The sequence below is a fragment of the Lutzomyia longipalpis genome, chromosome 2 (genome assembly GCF_024334085.1).
Source record: "Lutzomyia longipalpis isolate SR_M1_2022 chromosome 2, ASM2433408v1".
Taxonomy (NCBI): Eukaryota; Metazoa; Arthropoda; class Insecta; order Diptera; family Psychodidae; genus Lutzomyia; species Lutzomyia longipalpis.
This window is the reverse complement of record NC_074708.1, coordinates 8,696,895-8,723,902: the sequence shown is the minus strand read 5'-3', so window position 1 is coordinate 8,723,902 and position 27,008 is coordinate 8,696,895. Positions and strand designations below refer to the sequence as shown.

Sequence of the window (27,008 nt, the reverse complement as noted above, 5' to 3'; positions counted from 1 at the left end):
AATTTTCTTTTCATAGTTTGGAGCGTGCAGACGAAAAAACTCGCCCAGGACCTTCCGGGACATGCTGATGAGGTTTTTGCCGTCGATTGGGCTCCTGATGGTTCAAGAGTTGCTTCCGGAGGAAAGGATAAAGTTGTCAAAATGTGGGCCTATTGAGGGATTAAAGAAAAATCAAATAAAGAGTTCATATTTTATGTGATTTTTATTCACTAATTTCACTTTACATCATTACAAATTTCTCTACCAAGGTCAAACGTACAAAATTGGAAAATTTAGCATTCATATCTGCGATATTCTTCATTCTATTCTTGCTCAAAAAATGGCTTTCAAAAATGCCCGAAAACTCTGCGTAAAATACTTTTTTTTAGTTAGTTTCTTTAATATTTCATGCAAATTGCTAATTTTTTGCATAAGACTTTTTTCATTCAACAATCTTTGGAAAGAAAATGGATTTTTAGGCTCTTCATGGGGGCGGGGGAAAACATGATTAAAATTTTTGCAAACTATTGAATCTTTAATCCAGTCTACAAAGTCCAATAAATTGCGCACAAAATAACGCAATTAATCTACTTTTTCTTCACTATTATAAGTAAGTTAATAAGTATGTAATAGTTTTTAAAAGATCCGTGTCGGCTTTAGACTTTTTCTGCTTGATTTTTTTTATTAACTAGTCATTTCACTTGGTTTGCTCTAAAATTACATTATTTCTGCTATATTTCTATTTTATCTTCTCACTATTTTTACGCATGGATTTTTATTATGTTGAAAATATTTTTAGTAATAAAATGAAGGTAAATTGAAGGATTTTATTTTGTCAAAAAAAATCAACATAAAACCGTGACTAGATGGAGTTTTTTCTTCATTCCTTTTGGATGAGGGTTCCTTCGCCACCCACTCTCTCTCTTTCTCTGTACTCTCAGTCCATTCAATGGAACTTTTTCGTGGGATTCTCATCCAATTTAAAAAAAAATACAAATTATTAAAAATTAATTATTTTCATTTCTATACAATTTTTCTTTATATAAAACATCTTAATTTTGTGAAAATGGGATTTTGTTTTTCAGTATAAAACACAGGAAAAATATATTGCTAAAAATGAAATGATTTTTTCTTTTTTTTTAATTTTTTTTATTTAGGTCATTTAGGTACTTATATAATTTCATCCTTTCAATAATAAAATGGATAACATTAAGAATTTATTATTATTATTCTGTGGTGCAGTAGACCTTCTCTCTCACCTCCTCTACTCTCCCATTACTCACTATAAAAGTAATTCGATGAATTTTAATAAAATGGTTTCGCGACACTATTTGTAGTGAGAAAAAAGTCATTTTGTTTTTTTTAATCTACGGTAAAATAAATACTTTTTTTTTAATATAAAATGTTTACAAATCAAATAATATTTATAGAGAATTTAGGTTTGAATGTGATTGTTACGTTGGAAATGAGGGGGCCTCTAAATAAAGGATCACTTGAGGCGCGCCTGGAGGAAACTATAGAGAATCCCAGCTTGCGCCATTACGCCCACCGTACTCGTTTCCAGTCCGTCTTTTTGCTTCCCCGTCACCGGTCCTGGTCGAAGGAGCGTTGGACCAAACACCATTGCTAAGTTGTGCAGAGACATTTTATTCTCTGCCTCTTGCTGGTGCACCCTGTTGGCAAATATATATTTTTTATTAATTCTATTTTTACACAGGACAACAGAATTTGATTTTTTTGTATCTTACCTTATCAGATGATCCAAAATAAAATTAATTGTGTCTTTATTTGGTTGTGGGAGGTCATTGAAGATGGCTAGGAGTTCCTTACTCCGTTCTGCTTCATTGAAATTGCTGTACTTGTTGTACGTCTCTGACAACTTTGGGTAGTATTGATCTGTGAAGAGGGCTTCCGGAAGTTCTCTCAGGTATGACTTCAGAATCCCCGTAACTGAATGAATATCCACCTCCTTTAGCAATTGTTCCGCTTCGTATGCATCTGCAGGGTTGAGAAGCAGAAGGAATTGCATATTAGAACTGCAGATTGGTTGCAAAAAATATTACTTACTCGTTTCAAATGACTTCTTCAGTTTCGTCAGATCAGATGCTGATCCACTGACACGATAAATCCCAACTTCAGCCATGCCACGACGCTCAACTTCGCGAATGCAGGCACTAATGATAAAGGGTGTGTTGCGCTTTTCGCGTTTCACAACTTGGAGCATTTTAGATCCGAACAGAGCACCTGGTTTGGAGGTTGGTACCCGCCGAAGGGATCCCTCATCCGGGAGGAATTTGAAGATTGTATTCAATTTTACAGATTCAGTCAAATTAACCATTTTATTGGTTGGAACATCCTGTAGCCACGATCGACTGAGCTGTAATGGGGCAAAACACATCAAATTTTAAGGATAAAGTCATTAAAAAAGGGACAAAGATCTCCAAGGCTACAACAAAGAAAAAAATAAAAGAGAAACTCACCGAGAGTACATGATGAGCCTTCAGGATTGCTTGATGCGCATGATCCTCATAGAGGAGAAACCGTATATTCTGACTACCCTCCAGCTCCATCACAAACGACTCATTCCAGAGCGGACTGGAGCTACGGCAGATCAGTTTGGTCTTTGCCTTGCGAAAATAGTGGCTGTACGAGTCAATTTCCACACAGATAAAGAGATCAGCTGCATGATCCAATCCTGTGATACCTTGGATGGTTAAGTGGAGATCACCAAACAGGAGACTCTCATCGTTGTTCTTCAGCATCAAGTACGACGATCCCATTTCACTTTGAACAATCGCCTGACACGCCCCAATGGCTACTTGCAGATCAAACAAATTCACCGGCTGTACTCCGGGTAAATTGCACGATTCCTGCAGCGTGAGAATTGATCCAATCCATTGGGTACGCTCAAAGTCCGAACTCAGGAAGAATGTCATGATTTTGTTGGTTGTCTTATTGCTCAGTCGGAAGACTAAATTCGGCGAGGCCAGAACAAGCTGAGACTCCAGCTCAGCCAACTTCTTTCGGTGCTTATCGCTCACCTTCGATGCATTCCCCTTGCCCTTATTCTTCTCCATCTCCTGCTTCTCCACGTGAATCTGATCACGCACCGTACATGCTTGCGATTTTAATTGCAAAATATTCACAGGATTCACCTCTTTGGGATCACACGGACTCTCCCGGAGGACATAGATGTCACGCAGGAGAATGTACCACTTCACTTCGAACTCAAAGTGCGTCTGACGCTGCGCTTTGTACTTTGCACACGCAATGACATCGTTAAAGAGGAATAAATGCCGCAGCTTCCGGTGCCCATCCACCAATTCCACAATTGTTGAATGCTTCACTAAGCGCCTCAGGGTCTTATCGTCAGACTATGCGCGAACATGCGGATAAACATTCATGTAGATAAGATTTTGTGAATCATTGAAGATAAAGAAAAATAACTAATCTATTTTTTTTATTAAATCAGTTGCAAAAATTTTCCAAAGATCCGATATTTTGATAAGTCTGTACTCTCTAACCAGAAAAGACTCTATAAAATGCAAAAAAATCGAGCAATTTTGTCAAAGTTTCTTTTAAAATTAATTTCTTTTGCTAATTTACATTTTTTTTTGCTTAAACATTGACTTTAAATCCTCCTTTAAAGGTAAGAGATAATATGTGTGATGATTAAGCATAATAAAGTGCATTAAATGATATTGATAAAGCCCCTGATAAAGGATTAAGTTAAGAGGGAAGACACGTCAGCTGTGGAAACTTTTCAATATAACTTATCAAAGATTTTTTTAAAAAGAACCTCCTAAATGTCCAACCAAAATTATTCCTTAAAGGGAAATTTAAAACTTTAGTTCAATTTGCAAAATCAACAAATTAATATTTCTCAGGTAAAGGTCACAATAGAAGTGTGACGTTGGGTTGATAAACAAGCACAGATAAAGAAAACAAACCATGATTGATTGGCAGAAAGTAAAATAAAAGGAAGGAAAAGAAAAAAAGAGACTCACCAGCAAACTTTTAGTTTGGATAACATTGAACTCAGAGAGAAGGTTGCGGATTAGATGTTGCGCCTGCTTGAGCGGTGGATGATCTGCATGTGTTGGCGGTGTTTGATTTAGCAAATCCTCCAGCACAAGTGCATTCTTCTGCACCCTCGCAACGGGTTTATGCAGAAGATCCTCCAGCGGGAGGGATTGCTCATTCTTGGAATTCAGTACAATTCGCGACACGATCTCCTTGAATTGCGTATTATTCTGTCCGCACTTCTTCACCGTGTCAATGGCACGCCCATAGTTATGTAGGAATGCCCCGTAGAGATTAATGTGACCCGCCATCTTCTTGAATGTATCCCCAATGCGTATGTCATCCTCCTGCTGGGCCGCCTTTTGGCGCAGCTCAGCCAGAAAGTCCGTATGTACGGCGTGCAATTCTTCAATTTTGAAGAACATCGTCTGAAATTCCTCATCACTTATCACAGGCTGAGACGTGGTCAATGTGGCTTTAATTGCCTTCATGTACTGCATCATCTTCCCCAAGCATTCCACATAGAATGTTTCACTTGTTATAATACTGGAAATTATTTGGCGAATTGTTGTATTTCTACTGGCCCCAGACTGCAATACAAATTCATCAAGAAAAAAAAAAGAAAATTTGTGAACAGTTGCGCACAAATCAGACGTAGTAGAGTGTTTTTTTACGGCCGGTCAAGAATTCGGCATGGAATTCATAAAATTATAACTCATGTGTAACCAATTTTGTTATTATTCTTTTGCTCTTACTTCTCTTCTTACAAATTTTACCGAGAATATATTGCTAGAGCAACGGGAAAAGTATATTACAGAGATGATCATAAATTCTCACAACTTTTTTTCTTATATTTCCATATTAAATTCCATATAAATTGCCTCATTCAATTTTCACGACCATCACTGTACTTTCTTTCCTTCCCTCCCATGCAAACCCATAATTTCTCAAAATTCTCCATCATCTACATTAAATTTCACCGTGAAGGTAAAACATTTTATATTCTTCTTTTGCATCTTATACCTAATATTCTAATATAAAGTATAAGAGAGAGAAATGATGAGCAGCACAGAAGCCAAAATTATACCAAAGTAACGAGATCTAGTGAGACAAATTGGATGTACTTTGGTGATGAATTCCGTTATATTCCACATACCTGCAATTTTCTAAATGCTCCCGGCGTATTTGGATTATCATCGTGCGATATTGCACGCATGAGTGGTGGTGGATCGCCCTCTTCATCGCTGTCAATTGAGCTACTGCGCGTCTCGTGGTTTTGCATCAGGAAGTAGTTGATGTTGACATAATTGGAACTCTTCCCCGGAGATTCTGGCTCCACATGCACACTTGCCTGACTACTATTCTGACTCCGTGGATACGCTGGCATTGGTAGTGTACTCCCGGCTGTGGAAATGTCATCTCTACTTGATGTGGAACCACCAGTTCCACCACCACCGCCACCACTTCCTGTTGTCCCACCACCTGCCTGAATGTAGACATAGTCCCCATCTCCATTATCCATGGGCACTGTGTCGTAGTAGGGCTCATTGTCCATCTGACCACCAGCCTTGACACTGTCTGAGCTTAAGGATGAAATGGACTCGTAGCTCTTGATCTGCAAGCAAAGAGATTTGAGGAAATGAACTTAAAAATTAATTTGTAAATGCAAAAATAGAAAATTTTACGCGAAACCCATTAAGGAAAATTGATAAAACCGCATGTTTTTTACGTTGTTTTGTGAAAAAGGACAACAAATCAATTATTGAGCCATTATCAATGAGTAGATAATTATTATTTGCTCTATGTATGATAAGATTACAAAAACAAATCATTGTTATTGAGCAAAAATGTGTTTGCGATGAATCAATAAATGAGAGACGAAGATGAGACGCTTACAATTTCGCAAGAAAAATTATCTTCTCATTTGCTTTATGCGTTTTATAGAGACAATTAATTTAGTGAGATAGAGAGAATGAAGATGGAGAAATGCACAACCTTGATCGTATCAAATTAAATTATTCTAACATATAACGTGAACTCTTACCCTTTCGGAAATTGCTCCCTGTGACGCAAGGGATTCCTTTGAGCCTACACTCTGTAAACTATCTGCTGGACGTGCATTGACCTTATCGAGACTTCCCGTGGGGCTTTCGCCAGTCTGATTTTCTGCCACTTTCCCGAGACTCCCTGTCGGTGAGGCTCCACTCGCTGTGACGGTTGTAGCTGCCTTTCCCAGTGATCCTGTTGGGCTCTGTGAGCTGGTGGTACTTCTAATTGATTCCGATGCCAGGCGGGTTTTTTCATAATTTTCCGATTTAATCTTCCGCGAAGCCTCCGCGGATGATGCATCCGACAAAGCCTTTGTCACCACTTTCCCGGCATCATTTACACTTCTACGATCACCCAATTTCACATCAAGTGAATCCGATGACTTTTGCCGATGTAGCTCGGATGGCTTAATATTGCGCTCCAAGGAACTCGATGGGCTGTCTGAGTCAGCACTCTTACGACCCGTAGCACTTCCCGGAACCGTGGGTGGATCAACGGGTGCCGCTCGACGAATAAATTTCGGTGGTGGTCTGGAAAGAATGAATTCCCCCCAATGTAGAGAACATCAATTAATTGGATGGCTCCACATTCTTTATTTCACTGGGATACGCCACATTGTGCATGGAGATGGAGAGAAATTCTCCGGGAGTGCGCGACAACCAAGAGGCAAAAGAGGTTGTGGAAGTGAAATTAAATTAGAAGCAAAAATTAACAATGCGAAGTTGGAATTTCCATTTGAGTGAACTGTAGCCAAACAGAAAATCACATTAGTTTTGCCTCAAATCTCCCTTCTTTTCTTATACTCTATACATAATATTGTACCAAACAAGAGACACGATGCTATTGCCTTTTAAAAAAAATCCCCAAACAGCGTGCTTCCAAATGTTCAGCAACATGACCAATTTAATTTTCACTTTTTCTCATCTTCTCCAATATATTGTGTATTATGTACATAATTAGAAAGAGAGAGAGAGAGAAGTGAAGTTTAATTCAGAAAAGAAATTACAAAACATTCACGCCCTGTCCAGAAAACTCGTGCACATTTTTTTTCTTTTCATAATCTTTCTCTTTTTCATTTTTTTTTTGATTTTGAGAGGAAAAATAAATCTCACTATTTTTACTCTCAACACTTTAGTGGGTACCGCCCATTTATTATTAATCATAAATTAATGGCAAGGTGCGCGGTAAGGTGTGTATGAAAAAAAAAAAGAATCTTTTAATAAGCAAATTCACACAACAACTCCAATTTGAATTCCAACACCTTGCACCCCTTACATTTTCACTCTCATTGAGCTAGCTCTTACATTCATGTATTTTTTCATCAATTACATGCAAATTACTGCAAATGGTTTTGTAGGATTGTGTTTCAATGCCATCACAATTGCAATTGATTAATAAAAGAGGAGAGATCCCCCTCCCAAGTGTACTGCATAACGCCTCCAATTCATTTGTTCATCTTTATCTTTTTTTCATTTTTCTTCCAACAGATGCAACAAACAGAGTTAATTCACAATTTTTCATCGTCTCAAGTGCATCGAAGAAAGAAAGAGAGAGAGAGAGCAATTAGTGAGATAAATTTATCACTTTAGATCAATTCTTAAGAATTCTTTGAAATATTTCCAACTCCTTGTGAGAGACATCATGGTGGAAGTCTCAGTATGGAGCGATTTCTCTTTGTCATCTCCACAAGTATTTTCAGCAGAGATGGAGCAGTAGCAGTACACGAGGTCATCATCTTTGTTTTTCCTCTTTCACAGCATCTCCTATATAGATCTGGAGTTGTCTTTTGCGGTGAGATGGTATTGTAATTGATTGGATTTTGATTTAAAGCAAATTGATTGTGAAAAAAAATGTGAATCATTGAACAGGTCATCCTTTACATAAAACCAAACATGAAATAGTGGAAGAGGTTCAGCAAGACCACAATTTTTGCCATTTACTTTGTATCATGACTCACATTTTTAACTCTATATAGCACGATAGAGTAACATGTTTTGTACATTTAAACACAATTTCCTTGTTGAATGATGAATTTCTTTCAAAATTACCTCTCATTTGTGATTTAAATAAATGTTCTAGAGTTCTAAATTTTATTAATTAAAGTTCTTTAGAATCTAACAACTGTGGGAAAATTGCTATTGAAAGATTCGCGAAAATAAGGTCAATGGTAGGCCTCATATCTCTGTTTGTTTCTTAGAAGTAATATTTCGATAAATGAGTTTATTTCTAGGAAAGAAATATACAGGTAATCTAATACAATTTAAGACAATACATTGTACATTTTATTTTGTCGCACTTTCCCTTTCTTACAGTAATTTTACTACAAAAGATTGTCGATATTTTTAACAATTTATAGCTAAAATTATACATTTTTCTCGTCTTAATTTATATTTTTTATACATATTGTAGCTCACTTTTTCAATAAAAACGAGAGAGAGGGGGAGAGAGAGAAATGGCATAAATTCCCATTTAATCATCGTATATGGTCGTAAATAAAATTGGATTATTGGAATGGAATTTATTGGGCTCATTGGTACGCAGCAGGAGAAGGAAATCACAATTTTATGGAAGAGAGCATTTTTGGAGGGGAAGTACCTAATGTTTTGTCAAATGAGGGGAAAAGAATTTTCTACGTTTGTATTTCTTTTTTCTAAGCTTTGAAGAAATAGAATTTTTATTGTTACAATTTACCCCATTTAACGGTACAGAAGAAATGTAAAAGAATAATGGTTAAAATTTCCCTATTTTGATTTATTTGAATCATTTTTAAACCATATCCTGTAAATATTGATAAAAATTACTATTTCATGTGCATGTAAATATAATTTTGTGTGTTATACTTAATATTCAGTGGCGGAATCATTAACAGAGACATCAATCACGTGAGTTATGAGAATAGACAGTCAAAGCTAAATGAACCTACATATTTATTTACACACGAATAAAAAACTCTCTTCTTTTTTTGTGATGCAAACTACAACCAATAATGTAGTTTATTCGGTCCTATTAATATATATATGTATATTCACAAACGAATGCTCGTTTAATATGTTAATATATCGATTTTTATGTGATTAAATGATGCATCGAGAGCAAAAAGTGGAAGTGTTGCCGCGTGTTTTCTTCAATATCATTCAATCATGTTGCTTATGTGTCCATCATTATTACTATGTTCCTCAGCATGTTATTGACTTTGTTATAGCCAACATCGACAGAGTGTGGTCAACCAGTGTTGTATATGCGCGAAGGGAAACAAGAAGTAGCCTATTAGTTGAATTATTGAAAAATTATTTCCGAACAATCAATTTAAACACTTTTCTTTCCTTCTCTCTGCGTGCATTTCTTTTTTTCTTCTTTCTTTCCATTAAGTACTTTTCTTTCACAAGAAAAATATAATGGTAATGATGATGAAAAAATGGATATCGAATCAATGAGTTCAGTGAGCAATTTTTCGCTTTACGGCTGCGTAAATAGCACAACGCAAGCTAATTATTTATTATTAATAAAGTACAAGACTTCTTGTGCCTATGGCTAAAACATAGTCAAGTGACTTAGATAGATTACCTTCTTCAATGCAAACAGCAAGAGGTACAACATAAAAATAAAATATTGGAAAAAGTGCATTTTATTAAACAATAAATACAAAGAAAAAAGTATCGGAATAAATGCTTTGAATGTATCGTTTTAGTACACATACTTCCGACAAATTATGTCTAGACTTTTGTTTTATTTACTATTTTTCCCCACATGTTCAATCTTTCTTCGCGCCGAGGGATATTATTGTGAGGAAGATAGAAAAAAAGCGTGCAAACAACTTTGTATTAACACTTTTGGGAGAAAAGGAAAGAGTTTAGAAAAATAAATTAAATTGAACATCTGTTGCAGCATTTAAAAACATATAACAGATCTGTAGCAAAAAAAGAAGAAAAGAGTAACAACTTATAAGAACGGAAAGATAAAAAGCATAAAAAAATTCATGCTACTACAGTTAAAAAAGAACACGATTAAAATGCTATTTTCAAGATGAGATTAATATTCTGGAAATTATTATTTTATTTTTTTTTCTTGCTCCACTTTCAACACTCACACCCATATGTGGCAGAAGAACACATCACTCTTCATTCTATCTTTATTCTTTTTCATTCACTATATGCTCCCATCTTTGCATTAAAAAATAATCAAAACTCGTGCCGTCTCTTGTGCATCAATTAATTTTAACTCGCTGTATGTTTAAACCCATTACACTCTGTTGTGATACCTTCCAGAGATTTGATGCTTTTTTGGTGCCTTTTTAGCGGCTGTGTCGAGTGGGGGATTCACTTTGGTGGATGGCTTGTGAGCCACTTTGCACTTGCAACCAAAATGTTTAGACAATTGTGTGATTGTTTACAATCATCCATCATAATGTTCCGTCTTAAATGATTTCATCGGGTTTAAAAGGAACAAGAAAAGGCGACTCTCGAGCTGACTATGGAAGAAACTGTTTCATGTAAACATTTTGGAAAGATTGTGGTCTCTTTTATAGACACTCTTTGAATATTTTTTATCCATATTTGAAGTTTAGTTTTATTCTCATAACTTAAGGATCTTAATTTAGAATGAATTTTGCTTTTTAGAATTCTATTCTCAGCAAAAATGTAAGTACTGACCATTCGTGGCTAAATTATTTTATTCATAGAGGCTATAACTCAAGGAGCAAAGAACTTTGCTGTAAACTAGTCTTTTACTATTTATTTTCATTCACTACAACACCATTAAATTGAACTTTCATCAATTGAGTGGTGTTTTTGTTGTGTTCTTGAAAAGAGAAGATGAGGATCCACCCATAAGCAATAATGCTTTAAATTGTTCCAATGCACAGAACAGACTTCTTAAATACAAATTTCTTTTTCTCTCTTTCCCTTCTTCCAATTAATCCAACAAATTGTATAGAAGTTTTTTTCTTTTAATTTCTTTTCCCTTTCAACATTTTTTGTTTCATCTTACTTAAAAGTTTTAATTAATTTAATCATCTTGGATGTCTATTTCTCTTAATTATATTATATTGTGAAAACAATTGTTTTACTCTCACTTGGCAGAGAGATAGTAGAAGATGAAAAAAAAAACTCTGCAAAAGTCTTCAGAACAACATTTTTCTTTCATTCCCTCACGTTTTTTTTTTAATCTTCTTTGTCAACTTTCTTTTGTGCTATTTGAGAAATTTTCCTACCTTAACTTTCACCCCTCCGTTTCATATCAAAATTGTCACCCTAAATATATTTTATTTAACTATACATACTTGCTTGGCTTTCTACGAAGGTGTGACTGTTTATGGAAATTCTTTAAAAATTCTTCTTCTTAAATTAACAAAACAACTTGATGATAATCTTCTGTATAAACTTATAATCTTGCCCTTCCTATTACTTCACATTTTTAAACTAATGTAAATTAATTGCTGTATTATTAATCTTAATTTTTTTTCCTTTCCTTTGGCAGACAATTAATTATGTGAGAAAGAGAGAGCGTTTTAGACCAATTCTTTTCACACAATTGTAATTTTTACCCAAAGTATTTATAATTTTTCATTGAGTGAAAGAAAAACTACCGACAATTTACCTTCTTCTTTTGCCCACTCTAGGGAGGAAAGACCCTCCCAAGATATATCGCTTTTAGTTTTTTTCTCTTTTACTTCTTCTTCCTCTATCATCAAAACTCTATAGCAAGTTTAGCCATCATTTTTGCAAGAGAATTTGAAGAAAAGTGTCATTAAGGGAAGAAAAGTTTTCCGCAATAATAAAACTTCTCTTGTCTCTTTCTCTCTCCCTGTTCATTTTGTCGTATAACACGATAATAATTTTGAATTATCACCAACAGTGGGTACACAGATGTCAAATAAAATGCTACATGAATGAAAACTTCCTAATCAACAATCATTAACTGCATGGTAGTGGGAGAGAAAAGTCTCCCTTCCTTGTTATTATTTTCATTCATTTATTAGCACAAATTTCGTACAACTGTGGGGTGAAATTTAGAAACTACTGACAGTTGATAAGCTCTTCCATTCTAACTAAGGTACCAGTCAACAAGAACTAAAGGAAAGTTTATGAAAATTAAATTAAATTGAGAGAATATGGGATTTTTTTCCACGACGCTACAATTTCACAAAAATCTATGAATTGCTTCTAAACCGAAAGAACTAGTCTTCACTAAATTCAAAAGTTCATCATCATAAATCTTAACTTCTAATCAATTCACATCTCATCAGGTTTTTTTTTTGTCCGTATAGACTAAATATCATTTTATATTATCTTTTCTATGCGTGAAATAAAGATCAAGGAGCTGAAAAAGTTATGAGATAATTTATGATATTTTCGCAAAAAAAATTATATTCCTTCGGTTAGAGCTCTTCATAAAAATTATGGTTTCAATCCCGTCTAATAAAGTTGAATAGATTAAGTCTTGAAGTTAAGAAATAGAGATGATATTTCTTTTTTATTCTAATAAAAAAAGGATGAATGAGATGGAATAGAGAAGCTAGGTTTGTTTCATTTACAAAACAATAAATCTATTGTAATAGAACTATTATAGTGAAGATGAGAATATAATACTTAATTCTTCTCCATAACCCTATATTGATTTATTGTCTTCATTCCTTAATCACAGAGAGTTGTGATGACCCATTTTCAACCCCTCTTTCACATCACAACAGAAAACTAATTTAAAATTGCAAATTAAATTAAAGTCACAAAAGAGAGAGAAAAGAGGTGAATTTGACTTGATTCTTCTCATAAAATGAAAGTAAATTAAAACACATTTATATGTGAATGCCAGTTCATAACAAACTCTCCCCTTTTGCATTTTAGATTAATATTTGCACTATATGCACAAAAATGACAACATGCATATAGTTCATATAAATTCTCTTCTCTCCATTTCTATATAGTTTGAGCTGAAACTGTATCCATATGCTGCATGATACTCCCCCATATATAGACATTTTTGTGTTATGCAAGCGAAAATTCCATGATATTTCACTCAATTTATAAAATATTCAGGTTAATGTGTGTGAAATGTTTGATTCTTAAAAGAAAAAATATAAAATAAAAATAATGCAGGTGTTTTAGCCCCTAGCCTTGAGCTTGCCCTATCAAAAGGAAATTAAATTGAATAAAAATAAAGAAGAATAATGTAAATTAAAATTTTAAAAAAAACTTGAAAGCATCAATTTTTCAATCATTTCATATTTAAAACTCTCTCACTATCATATAAATAAGCGTATACATTACATAGTCATCTTTTGCACATACGAGGTGGTAGGTACTTATTGTGTATGCACAATATGCATAGCTAGGTAAAATATGTATAGATATATGAGATTAAAATATGCTTTATGTATACATATAGGCCATAAAGAAACATTGAACATGAACACACTTTTCTCTCGTTCTTTCTCACCCAAAGTCCAAAACATCTCCTTTTCCCCCCATATTCGAGTCAACCACCCCTTCGCCAACCCATCTTCCTCTTTGCTATTTCCCAGACAGCAAGAAGATATTATGGTATGGCTGTACTGCTGCTATTAAAGGTGCAATATGAAGTTCATGTTAATCCTTCACACACCACAGGCAATTTTTATGCTTACAGAATAGGAAATGAGCGCACCAAGCAGTGTCTGTCTGATGATGGAGGGATTTGTACACAGTATGGTATGTGGAAGAAAAAAGGGAAAATTGTGCACAGAATTATTACGCGAGCGTGACCAAAAAAAGGTAGTTAGTTCTGAAGGGTGGAAAGGATTTGTAAATTGATTCTCACTCTCTTAATATTTTAAGCATTTTATTATCCTATTTGTTAGGGCTAGTCTCCCCCTGTATTTTAGCCTCTCCTTTATGCTGTTTTGTGTTCAATAAATTCTCTTCTAATATTCAGTGGGTGATTTATGCCTTCTAATCGAGTCATATAGTGACAAAATATTGCTTTGAGAGAGATTTTGTGAGCCGTATGAGGCAGAAAAATAGGGAGTGTTTAGCTTGAATTTTTGTATATAAAAGAATTTAAATTACATCGCCACAGCAACTCAATAAAAGTCCCTCATTCAACTTTCTGCACACATATGCGAAAATATTGTGTGTAGGAAATTGAAATTGTACTCATGTAGTTGCAATTTAATAGCATTGGAGGTCATCAACTTGATCATGTTTCTCGTTTTTCATGTTGTGTATATTATGTTATAGAGAACTAACAAATGTTACACTTTTTTTATGTCGCTCCTGCTATCACAACTCTTACCCACTATCTTCATTAAACAAAATATAAATTGGAAATAAAATAAACTTGTGATTTTAATGGAGTCCCCATCATAGTTGAAATAAACAGAAAATATGAAACTCTATGCAATGCAAAATATATTTTTATACTATATGTATGTCTATAATCTAAACATTGCAAATAATATTGGATTTCCCAGACACAAAGTTCCACCGTTCTCATTGCAAATATGGACGATCGGGTGCTAACACGCAAAGACTGTAATGACTAATTTTCTTCGTTGTATATTTCTTCATAATAGTAAAAATTTATACTGCTTGAGGAACTTTAGAGTCTTATAACATTCACATTAAATATCAGCTTGAAGTGAGAATTATATTTTAAAGTTTCCTGCTTGATTTTTTTTAATACAAGATTACGATCTTTTGTACGAGTTTACTGAAAAGATCGTGAAATGATAATTTTAAATTTTACGCTTCAATAAATATGGTGCAGGTGATAATCTTTTCTTATTGGAAGTTTTTTTTTTTTTTATTTAAAGACCTTCAAAGTAAAATACGAAGCTTTATTAAGGGATGGTCACGTTATTTTGGAAACTCTACAGAAACAAAATGGCCAAAATGTGAGAATTTCAAATAATTTTTTTGAGCACAAAAATTTATTTTCTAAATTAAAAATACTGAATTCTTATCAATATCTGGCCATTTAACAAGAGTGCAAGCAGATTTCAAAATTTTGGTTTAAAAATTGGCTTGAAAATCGCTCTTGAAAGTCCCCGAGTTTCCAAAATAACGTGACCATCCCTTACTTTGAAACTTAACTGGTTAAAAAGCTTTTCGCTTTAGAGTAAGATTCAAAATTTTAATGTTATACATTTTCTTTAATCATAATCCGATATATTTTTCATTTTAATCTAAATTCTTCAGGATCTAATGCACATTTTTGGTGTTTCAAACGACATTTCTTGCTTTAAAATTCAGAATTCTAATCTAAATTAAAAAGTCGTCCTTGTCATGTTTTCTTTACACTTTCGATCAACAAGTAGAATTCATTTTGAATTAATTTTTAACCATTATACTGACACACGTTCGGAATTTAGTTCGAAAAAGAACTTTCAAGAATTAATTATAAACTTTTAGGAAAAATTCCCCCGGATACTTAAAAAAAATTCCCGAAATAATTTCAAAATTAATTCAAGCACAAATTAAGCATAAATTCCAATTCTCTTTTGCCAAAAGGCAAAGAATTAAATTTACTACATTCCTTTACAACCATCATTAATTAATTAATTCATGGGAATTTGTTGAAAAGTTTTGCGTGATTCACAAAATGGGTAAATTTCATCAAAAAATTTTCATTGAGATTAAACTCTCATTTTCAATCAATCATCTTTAATAGCATACACCACGAATGTTATTAAATTATGGGGGAATTAAGTATAATTCTCCAGCAGTAGCTTTTATTAATTAAATCAATGAGATGGTATTTAAATTAATCAATGAAGTTTCAAAGATAAATCACCTCTGTTGCATTTTCTTTAGTAAAGTAGAGAAAGAACACGATGCGGTTTTTGATGGTTTATTTTCACACACAAATTGTGCTACAAAGTTGCATTAAATTCAATGCAGAGAAGAATAAAGTTTAGAAAAAAATCTTTTACAGATGTTCAATTGCAAAATATTTAAATTAACATAACGATTTTTTTTGCAAAGAAATGTGCATACAATTTAGCAAAGAGAACAATACATAAATTCGCATTGGCATTTGATTGTTATTTTCATTGAAGCATTTAAGCGAATTTTTTTTTGTATTTCTATTTGTTTTGCTGTCTCGAGACTTTTTTTTCGTTTATGTGGTCTGTGTCGTGTATTTCGTGTCAATGCGCTTGAGTAAGATCTTTTTTTTCTTCCACACAAACTTTTTTTCCACTGAAAATTGTGGGGCTGGTTTTTGCAAAACAATTTTTCCATCAGTTGGCATTTTGTGGGAGAGCTTTTGTTGCAAAAGCGAGGGAATTGGATATGAAGTTTTTTTCTCAATTTGATAAAAGAACGATGCGGTGACGGTTAGAAGTTGGAAAATATATGTTTGAAAAATAAATAAAAAAAACAGACTTGTGAGAATCTATCTAGGGCAGTGTGTGATATTTACATAAATTAAATAACATGTTTTTTTTGCTTGCTGACTCTGCGCAACAAAGAAGTTTTTTTTTGTCGAAAGAGATTCAATCTTATGTTCTGTTTATATATAGTTTGACGTGTTCTTGGGATTCACTTCTCGTTGTCTCTCATCTAAACTCAAATTCAATTATATTCAAGCATACACATTGTTGTATTCTGTGCCACCAGACGCACCCTTTTGCACAACAAAGTGCCTTCATTGAAAAAGAGAATGAAATGTGATAAGATAAGAAGTTTAAGTTAGTTGTATAAATGTGAATGAAATATATAGTTTGTTCTGCAGGCATCTTATAGGAACATTTCATGTGAGTTTGTGGAGAATTCACAAGAAATGAATAATGCTCCTTTTACGCAAAACTTTATAGCATTAAAATCATGTGGTTTGAGATGTGAGTTTACGGAGAATATGAGGAGAGAATATTAAATGTTTACTTTCAGGAACATTTTGTTGTTTCAAAATTGATCTTCAATTCACAACCACATACCGCACATAACAAAAAGTTTCAAGAGAAGAAATTATTACTTATGTAAAATTTCAATTGGTTTTGTCCGTACTTTAGATAGCGGAGGAGAAGCTAACACGAAAAGAGCGCAAGAATATGCTTTATTCATTTATTTTACCTCAAAACATATATTGACTTTAAATTTAAATTAAATATTTATGTAAGATTGGTGTGGATTTTGGGGTATACTCGTTTTTAATGGATTTTCTTCTAATGATGCTCTTTAACTTAAAAACATTCTCATATTTTCGTGAAGAAAATACAGAGAGTTTTCACTCAAAGATCTTTCTGAAATTTTAAATCAGTCCCTCGTGAGATGGTTTTATACATATTTCCTATTTCCTCTTCAATATTCTATGAATAAATTTGCAAAATAAAACGTATGAAAATGCAAAATTGTAACCATTTCTCCCCACACATCTTCCATTCCGCGTGTTTATTGCATTCATGAAAACCAGTCTCTTACATCAAGACTGTCGCTCTTGCTATATAGTTTTATTTTAATAATAAACCATTTCATATATATTTTATAAAGAGCAAATGAAGAGAACTTTCTCCAGGTCATTACTTTGTACACAAAGATAAAAAGAGATACAGGGAGGTATTTTAGCTCCACACAACAGTGATGCTGCTGCGCTGATGACACAATGAATGCAAAAACATAGAGAAATGTATGTTGTGGAGACATCATGAGTAGCACCATACACAAAAAAAAGTATAAGTTGCCTTGCCGTGAGGCGAAAAAAAAATTATGAAAAAAGCGAGTAATCATATAAATTGCTGAAGAAGTTACTATATAGAGAGGTCTCTCTATACTTAATGGGCATTATACAATAACTTGTTGACATTCTTTTTCAACTCTGTCACTTCCTTCGTGCATTTCATGAATTTTCACTCTTTTATGTTGTTATCCAAGAGCAGAGGAAAAGTAAATATAATGTTGTGTCTCGAATTTATGGTATTTGAGTCAAAATTTTAGCACTGTATCACTCGTCGGAATGTATAAATGTCCATTTCGAACGATGAAAAATTTACATAATGCCAGAGTTATTCCCCAAAAAAAAAGAAGTTTATAAAGCGTAAAATTGTTGACACTCTGCTTTGTGTGTTCTCTCACACTTCTTTACTTCTTAGATTCGTCAAATTTTCTCAGTATTATACGTGAAAAATGCGAAGAGAAAAAAAAGTTTAAACAAGGATTTGCATATAAAATTTTTTGAAAGAAATTCCTTAATTATTATTTTTAGTGTTTTCTTTTTTTTGAAAGTTCTGAGAAACGCGAAAAATCATACAGTTGTTTTGAAGAACATTTAAAAACCGAAAGGTTAAGAAATAATCCTTATTGTTCCCAACAAAATACGAGAAACTAAAGGATTATTTAACAGTATTAAGAAACAGTTCACTCAAATTCAAATTCCAAAATCTAAAGAATAAAAAATGCATTTAAAAAATTCTAAAACAAACTCACCGAGGTGGAACCTTCTTTTTAACATCCTGCGGTAATCCAGGTGGTAGTGATGGTTTAACTTTCTTATCTAAGAATGTACCCTCTCCTGCATCTGAACTCCTTCCATCCCCAATAAATGAACTTCTGCCCATCACCACATCATCACCACCATCACAAATATTTCTCACAGAATTGTTTCGTGTTGTAATCACTGCATCCTCTACATTATCCTCATCGTCATCCTCGGACGCCAGCACTGCGACAGATGCAGCCGTATCGATTGGCTTTGTCTCCTTGACTTCGATGACGGTGACAAAGTGGGAGGGTGTGGAGGGAAGTGCATCACTTTGGCTATTTCTACGTGATTTTGTGGGGCTCACCTCCGGGATATCCCGGGCCTCCTGTGGCACTTCACTGAAGCACTTCCTCGACGATAACTCATTAATACACTGATTGAGTGGACCGTCACGGCGCAATTGCACTAAATTTCGCTTTGTATTATGCGACCCCTCGTCACCCTCCTCCTTGCCATTTGACTTTGATCCATTTGATTTGTTTGCAGTGTCTAGACTCGGTGCCGCCGAAATCAGCGTCTTCTGCAATACGGAGAGAAAGGAAAATACGGGAGAAATGAGATTATCGTACCTATAACATGTACATGTATGATGGTAGAGTATATGGTCAATAAAACTATTATTAATAGCATTTTTCAATTTATCAGTTTTTAGCATCAAACAAACACTGTTTAGCAACACACTCAACCATCCGATGCAAACATAAGAAAATTAACAATCCACATATTGCCTTGTACGCGATTGTAGGATTTAATTGTGTATTCCGCTCCAACTTATCGCCTCAATTATTCTGACCGTAACTCTATCTTACTTCTTCCCGCGCGAAATTCCCTCCCTGTACGTCTCAAACGCATCAACGTCGTCGTGATCTCTATGTGGCTGGGAAATTCAATCGCATATACACAGCTAGAGTGAGGAAGATTTACAAGAAAATGTGCCTGAGAGTGTCACGATGAGAATTATATGTGACAAGATTCCATGTTATATACACACCTCAACATATCATTGGGGATTCAACTCTTGCAGCGAAAAACTTGCAGATTCTCATTACTTTGCATGTTACCCACATTTTATTTGTAAAGCTCTTTTATTTCGCTGCCACAGCAAAGAGATCTCTTCTCCATGTACCCAACCAGTATAATTTCAATTGAGACAAGGCAAACACAGGTGGAGGAGCGTAGATTGTAAAGTAAAAAAAAAAGACGAAAACCGTTCGAGAACGCCAGTGTGACCCAGTCACCGAAAGAAATTAATGTGTGTGCTCGCAGAGAGAAGTTCTTCTCTTCTATACACGAGATAAGCACCATGGAGGAGGAAGAGAGTGTTGATTAAAGTTCTCTTTAAGATGTCTTCACAACAAATTAGTCACGTTAATATTTATTGAGGTTTAGCAAAAAGTTTTCAAGTTTTCTGCTGATTAATAACGGTTAGGCCTTTTAATTTTCCTACTTTTGAGATTAATGGTTGTTGCACCTTTTTTATTTATTAGAATCGCATTAATAATTTGTCATTTCTCATATCTATTAATTAAAAGAAACAATTTCTTACAGTCCTAATTACCAGGATTATCGTCCTTTTTAGCTTCTGTTTTTTTTTTTTTGAAAACCGATAAGATTAGGGGGCTTTCGGGGTGCAAAGAAAAATGGGTTCAGTCTACCTTTGAGAAATTCTTTCATTGAATGGATAAAAACGTAAAAACTTTTTACTAAACCTCTTGTCTGCATAAAATATATTATACCTACATTTTATTTTATCACGTCCGTCCCCAAAAGATTCTAAAAAGCTCATGAACAATTTACAGTTTTCTCTATCACTCCTCCCCAATTTCCGTCATTAATAACTAAAGTCACGTATTGAGTTTTCGTAGTTGGAATAATAAATATTGAATTTATTAATTATCCATTATTCCATTGCAAAATACAATCAAAGTATCTTGAAAATATAGTTTCACTTAATGCTCAATAAATTTCTCGTGAAAAAGAATATCTTCCATTCAACTCTAAAAACATTCACTATAATATTTTTTATTGCTCTTTGAAAGTCACCGATGGGAAATTTTTGTATACGCACTATTTCTCCTTTCTGAGAGAGACAACGAAAATTGTATGTTCCATTTGGAGTGTTGTATAATTCAGCCTGTAATGTCTTCTATTGAAAATCCAATCAATTCATTTCTCTATCTCTCTGTCTCTTTTGGATTAGTATCTTAAATTAATTCAAATGGGAATCCATTGAGTATCCTCGCAATATAATGGGTTTATTTTGACCATTTCTATTAATGCATTTTTTTCTCCTCTTCTTTTTATGTGAGAAATTTCGATAAGAGAGCCAATGAGATGTGACGCAAGTGATGTAAACAAATGTTTCTGGGAGAAGAAATTTTTGCAAAATATGCAAAAAATACATAAAAAAATAAATAAACCAATAAATCCAGTGAAAGTTGCAAATGTTTGTTTTACAAGCATTGTTAGAGCATCTTCTGATTTATTGGCGATTTGAAAAAACTTTCGCGGTCATGCAATTTTGACATTTAAAAAATTACGAAAACACACGAAGTGTAACGAACTAAGAGCCGAGTAGGGTTTGTCATTGAAGAACTAGGATATCTATGTTTTCGATGAACTTTCAAAAAATATATTTTAAAAAACCCAAATGGATTTTCGCAAAATTAAATCTAATTTTTTTAATCAATATTATGAAAGTCTTACATCTTATATACAAAAAGTCTAAATTGATCTAACATTTAGTCAAATTAGGAAAATTGTATTTCTATAATTCACTTAAATGTAAGCTTAATGAGAAATCACCCACAAATTATCCTTTTATCTCTACGTTAAACATTACTCAAAGTCTGACAAATTATTGTTTTTGTTTTACTAATTTTAAGTTGTGTGTATGGAGTAATCAGAGAGAAGACAAGGAGTAAAAAACACAAGTGAGGAAATAAAACTTTTTTGTAATGTCGTCAAAGTTTCTTCTTTCATATCTCACTCAATTTACATTTTCGTGTGCAATACAATCGAGTTTCTACTGTTGCGCTATATAAAATATGTATGCGAGAGTGTGTCGCTCTTACTAAATATGATTTACTCATTATAGTTTATGCCTCGTCTGAGTGACTTTGATGTGTATTTTATAAGTATGTGCAACTAACGACGATGGGGTAGTCTCCAAAGTGTAAGAAAAAGGCGCCACTTTAATACAATTAAATGCTAAAGACGTTAACAATAACTCAATTTCCTCTTGCATTTTTCCTCTAGTCTTTTAAACCTATTCTGTAGGAAAGAAAAAAAACCTAATAAAGCCCTTTATTCTACGCTGATAAATTAACTGAAATCCATAGTAAAATTCTGCTTTGGCATTGGTTTGTGGTAAAAAAAAATATAACAAAACGGAAGGTGAAAAGAAAATGGAGATAAATTGATATAAACTATAGTTTTGCGTGACATTTTATCCAAAATAGAGGGAAAATGGGTGGAATTGTTAGAGAGTGTTGAGAGTTAAGTGAAAAAACACGGCAATGAATAACATCATGGCTCAATTTCGATGCGTAAATTTCATAAGAAAAATCTAAAAGTTCTTTAAGTTCAATTGTTTCAGAAAGCTGCAGAAAAATGTTATTTTTTAAAAATTTTATGCTGTAAAATTTTTTTTAAATTGTTGATTAGAGTCTTCAAAAATAATCATTATTCATCGTTACATTATTAAAACAAATTAGGAAAAACAAATATTTTGAACTAATTTTTTTAAGAAGTCTTATCAATTTCATAATTTTTTAAATAAATTCAATAAATTCTAAAACACCTGGATTGGTTCACGGTATAGTACGTGGAATAAAAAAACACAGTGAGTGTTCACCTTTTCAACGGATAGCACTATCACACCACCACGGTTTTAATCACTGTGTGAATTGTATGCGATAACAGGCAACTTTGGGTAAAAAAAAACCTTCGTATCTATACCTATATTTTCTAGAATGTTGCGGGAGAAGTAGCCAATACGTAAAAGTATGAAAAAAGCTCAATTCTCACATTGAATTGAACTTGAATTGTGAATTGCAAAGGTATAGAAATAAGTGTGATGAATATCTCTTGAATGTTAAGAGGTATGTTATTTCACAATTTATTCGTCATGCGAACAATTTATTATTTTTCTTTCGTTTTTTTTGGTTACCTTATTAGACCACAATTTAATCCTATCGGACACTGAAAGCATTTTTCTTTCCTTTGTACTTGTCCTTTGTCCTTGAGAAGTTATATCACTTTATGCGGTGGATTTTTCTTTCCTATATTATGGCACTCTTTGCACAAAAACGTTGCGGAGAAATTGATTGAAAACTTGGCACTGAGAGATTTTTCTCTTGGTTAGTCTGATGGTGGTCTTATCAGTTCATGATAAAGTATTCATCGTGTGACTTGGGAATTTTTTCAACGTTCAATTTGCACGTATTGTCTCGGAGAGATGGTGTGGGAGCCCACTCATACAAACGTGAGGAGGAAAAAACACTGAGAAAACTACACTGGAAATTCCAGATATTGATTTTTCCTCCACATTCCCAGCTGAGGCAGCAGCTTTTCCTTCGGGAGGACAAACCACTAACGATGGAGCGCCTCTATGTCGTCATACACACGCACCGTGAATTAATGCGAGAAAATACCCCCGTTCTGGCTGCAAATGAGGCAATTTCCTAAATTACATTTAACTTTTTTTCCCCTTTTTATCGTTTATATATTTTTCTTCACCACAAAACTCTTTCACTCTAAAGTGTATGGCCGAATGTTCACAAATTTTCACGGTTGACAAACTCATACAAAATGTTTTATGCTGCGAATTTTGATGTTGAAGAAAAAAATTCACTTTTATTTCTTTCGTTTCTAATCACAATCACGAGGGGGGAGGAGGCACAATTAAAGGAAATTTTTGTGCAATATTTTGTTACTCTCTGTCGCAAGAAAATCCACATGAGAGTATTTTCTGCACACGAAAATTGAATGCGCAAAAAGGTGAGAGCGAGTCCGCAGCAAGTGATAGTGAAAATGCTCCTCTTTGACTTTGTTCCACCACGTTGGAGTGTCACCACCGACTGAATGTGCGACGATGATAGCCAAAGCTCCGGACTGGGATCCGTGAGAGTTTAGGTAGCAAAAAAAATGTATATAAATATGTAGCATTCATTTTACTTTATCACCACACATATGTATGTATATGTATTCATGTTGGTGGCCCTCCCCCTTTCCTGCACATAACTTCACTGATAAATTAATTTGGAATTTTACCCACAATCACAAGCAAAAGCGCTCTCACTCTCCCCCTAGAGCACATCCAATCGAGTTAAAAGGTACATCAGCAGTGGGACTCTCTGTAAATTCTATAAATGTATAAAAGCCACCCGCACTCCAGCACGAGAGGCATGTTCGATTTTATCAGGAAGCAATCACAATTAAATTTTCTCTCAACTCTCTACATGAACGGCCCACAGTGGGGTTCTCCACTTGCTGAAATAAGCTGTGAAAACGATGGGCATTTGATATGGATTTTCAACACTAGAATTCCCATTCATTGACTATATGTTAGCTATATGTGTATAGGCACAACATTAAATTCCATTGAACTTGACATTGATACATGTTAAAAAAATTCATTAAAAATCCCTCAAGATTGAATAAACAAAAAAAAACATATTTTTTTATAATTTCTCTTCAGTCTTGCTTTAGAAACTCCTACAACATACTGCCTAAGCAATGATAGAAGCGCACTTTTATGCAACCTCAACGCATTGTTATTTTCCCTTAAAAACAACATACATCATTTTTTTTTTTATTTCTTTATATCTCTCCCACAAATTGCACGCCACAAATCATTCATACTTGAAGAAATAAAAAAAAAAATTCATCAAATGAAGGACAATATTGCGCACACTGCAAAGCTCTCCGCATCTAACGAATTTCAAATTGGATTTTTTTCTTTGCCAGGTATCAATTTTTTATCATAAAACGTGCAGTGAGTATCTATTGCTTCAATGATAGGAATAATATTTCTTTCAAAAGGGAATTAATCACACTTGCAATTTCTTTTTCTTTTCTTGTTTCTGTATAACACTGAAAAAAAATGAAATGAGAAAAATTTCTCTCTCAGTCATTTCAATCTAAAGGTTTTTTTTTTAAATAGAGGTTTGTTTGTGCTTGTAGAAAAAAAGATTGTAGATCAAGAGATATTTTTATTTTAAAATTTTTTTGGGAGCTGTAAGACCTTTTTTCTTTCTTTTTTTTTTGATTTATCTGTCCATTTTAATAGATTTTTTTTTCATTAGAAAAATAATCAAAAATTCTCAATTAAAACTTGTAAAAAGTTTAGGAAATATAAATTCATAATGAATCTTAAATTAGGATTATTAAATTAATAGGTTCTTCTGGTGAAGCAATGATTTTTTTAATTAAACAAATTTAAGGCTCTAGAAAATTTTTTAGATGGTCAGAATTAAACAGTTTTTTTTATTTTCTCAAATCCTGAAACAATTCACTGCAGGAGGTGCTTTCAATTAAACGAATTCAACGAATTAAATCAATATTAAATTCTTTTCTAAAGCTTTAAGTAAAATCTTTTCATGAAAAGAAAATTTTTATTTTTTTATATTTTTAAATCAGTTTTAAATTCTTTTCTGTCTTCAAACTTCTTTTTGATGTAAGGCCTTATATTTTAACTTTTTCTTCAAGATTATACAAATTTTTTCACGAAGAATTGCAAAGAAAATCTCTTATCAGCTCCTTACTTTTATCAAGTCTCATAAATTGCTCTTCACCTTAAATCTTTAATCCGATTGCAAATACAATCTTTTTGGACTCCTCAAAGACTTTTTAAAATGCAAATTCTTTGAAAACTCTTTGAGAAAAATTTCTTTGATATGAAATACTATAAGAAGATAACTTCTTGAGACATGGGGTAATGTGCAATATCCCCATTGATGAGAACACTTTCCCGGAAACTTTGAGGGACTTTTAGTTAGCAATTTCGCATTAATTTAAATTCGCGATATCATTGTACGCCAATGATATAGGTTGAAGCTTTCTGGCGCAATTAATGTAAATAGAGTGTTTTCATATTAGTTCTACCCGTTGAGTGTCTTATCGCAGAACTCCCCATATTCTGTAGAACACTATATATGTTTGAGATAGAGCAGTATTAGATAAGAGCAATGTGAGTAATTCAGTAGAGTATTGTTTTAACGCTCAATACGAATTTTCCTCCTTGGGGCTTTTGGTGTTGCGAACACACCGCAATATTTTTGCTCCATCACCGTCATCATTTCCTGCCCACCGTTCACGAAACCTGTTCTCATGGAGATTCTTTGGCAGCACCAATTGGCACACTCACACTGCTCTCTTGGGGGATTGTTCTAGACATGAAGATTGTTTTCTTTTGCACCTCATTTACATGAAGAAGGAGAAAGGCTTCTTCTGCAGACAGGTGGCTGGCGAAGGGATTATTTTCAATGAAGAAGAGGAAAAAAAACATTCCAGCTGAGGGTTTAATCTTTCTTGCAAAAAAAAGGTGCAGCAGCACCAAAGAAGTGGGATGGTCTCCCTGAACTAGTCTCTCTTTGTGAATATGTGTCTGTGTGTGCAGTACAGAAAAGAGGTAGGTACAAGAAAATGCACAAGAAAAGTTGAACAGGAAGTCACACAGAGAGGCATCGATCCACAAATTCCATGCAATCAAATTACAATACAAATATTGGGCGCAAATTGGCCAGTCGAGTGGGACACCATTACATGAGAGTGTGACTTCCGGAAACACGCCCGGGGCCACGAAATCCATGAGACGCTTGCAGAGCAACTTTCACCGTAGGCGCCCGCGATTATGTAAAAATCTCTCCGCGGTGGCCCCAAAAAGGCCAACAAAAACTCATTTCTCTGCATGTTACAGATTGATGTTACACAAGAAATGTACCTATAGCATCACAACCAACCTCATCATCACTCCTGGAGCCCTCGGCACCCGCCTCAGCGGCTCCTGTGTGTCCGGATGGTGTGGCGGCCTCAATGAGGGCTTTTGGGTCACCACCCGATTCGCGTTGCTTCTCCACGTCGCTCAGCAATCTCTCCAGGTATTCCACATAGAGGGTCTCCTGCTCCAGCTCCTCACGTAGCTCATCGATCTTCTGGCGATGCCTGAGCAAGCTGGCCCGTACATCCTGCTCCCAGGCTTCGGAAAGGGACTTGTGGGGGAACTTTTGCTCCCACATTCGCTGAAAGTCGGAAAACACACTCATTCTCTCTTCACTGGGGCGTTTCACTTTTTTTGTGATTCTCTAAAGCACACGGCTACACTCTGGGCATCGTCCTGCACTCCCTATTTATTCACTCTACTGCATTTTCTCTTCCACCCACACACTATTTAATTTATCTTTTTAGCCTTTTTAACCCACAGCACGCACGCACGACCAAGAAGAAAAACCAACGTAACAAAACTGAACTCACTCGCCTCTTGGCTGTAACTAAGACCACCC

The 27,008-nt window shown here is 34.2% G+C and overlaps 2 protein-coding genes across 4 annotated transcripts in view; one reads left to right on the top strand and one right to left on the bottom strand.

The window, feature by feature from the left end:
- The window catches only part of LOC129789038 (protein Notchless), a 1,855-nt gene extending 1,661 nt beyond the window's left edge, over window positions 1-194 (top strand). For both annotated transcript variants that reach the window (XM_055825652.1, XM_055825653.1), the window contains exon 4: window positions 17-194. In XM_055825652.1, coding sequence (XP_055681627.1) covers window positions 17-156 — 140 coding nt within the window. In that variant the 3' untranslated portion in view covers window positions 157-194. The remainder of the gene's footprint in view (window positions 1-16) is intronic.
- Window positions 184-27,008, bottom strand: LOC129788943 (active breakpoint cluster region-related protein). Of its 2 annotated transcripts, none has more exons than XM_055825435.1 (9): window positions 26,469-27,008; window positions 18,450-19,024; window positions 6,047-6,581; window positions 5,159-5,617; window positions 3,987-4,592; window positions 2,460-3,353; window positions 2,047-2,356; window positions 1,728-1,977; window positions 184-1,652 (listed from the first exon to the last, which is right to left on the bottom strand). In XM_055825435.1, exons 1-9 carry the CDS (start codon window positions 26,769-26,771, stop codon window positions 1,469-1,471), a joined length of 4,116 nt encoding a protein of 1,371 aa, XP_055681410.1. In that variant the 5' UTR covers window positions 26,772-27,008; the 3' UTR covers window positions 184-1,468. The 2 variants fall into 2 exon arrangements, with proteins under 2 accessions (XP_055681410.1, XP_055681411.1); XM_055825436.1 differs by lacking the exon at window positions 26,469-27,008 and adding an exon at window positions 22,676-23,816.

What these genes read in the sequence shown, in the direction of transcription:
- LOC129788943 (XM_055825435.1), bottom strand. Translation starts at nt 26,771, where the DNA reads ATGAGTGTGTTTTCCGACTTTCAGCGAATGTGGGAGCAAAAGTTCCCC. An exon ending in GCTCCAGGAGTGATGATGAG is followed by an intron (nt 19,025 to 26,468) that starts GTTGGTTGTGAT and finishes TCCGTATTGCAG; the next exon opens with AAGACGCTGATTTCGGCGGC. An exon ending in GAAGAAGTCATTTGAAACGA is followed by an intron (nt 1,978 to 2,046) that starts GTAAGTAATATT and finishes TCAACCCTGCAG; the next exon opens with ATGCATACGAAGCGGAACAA.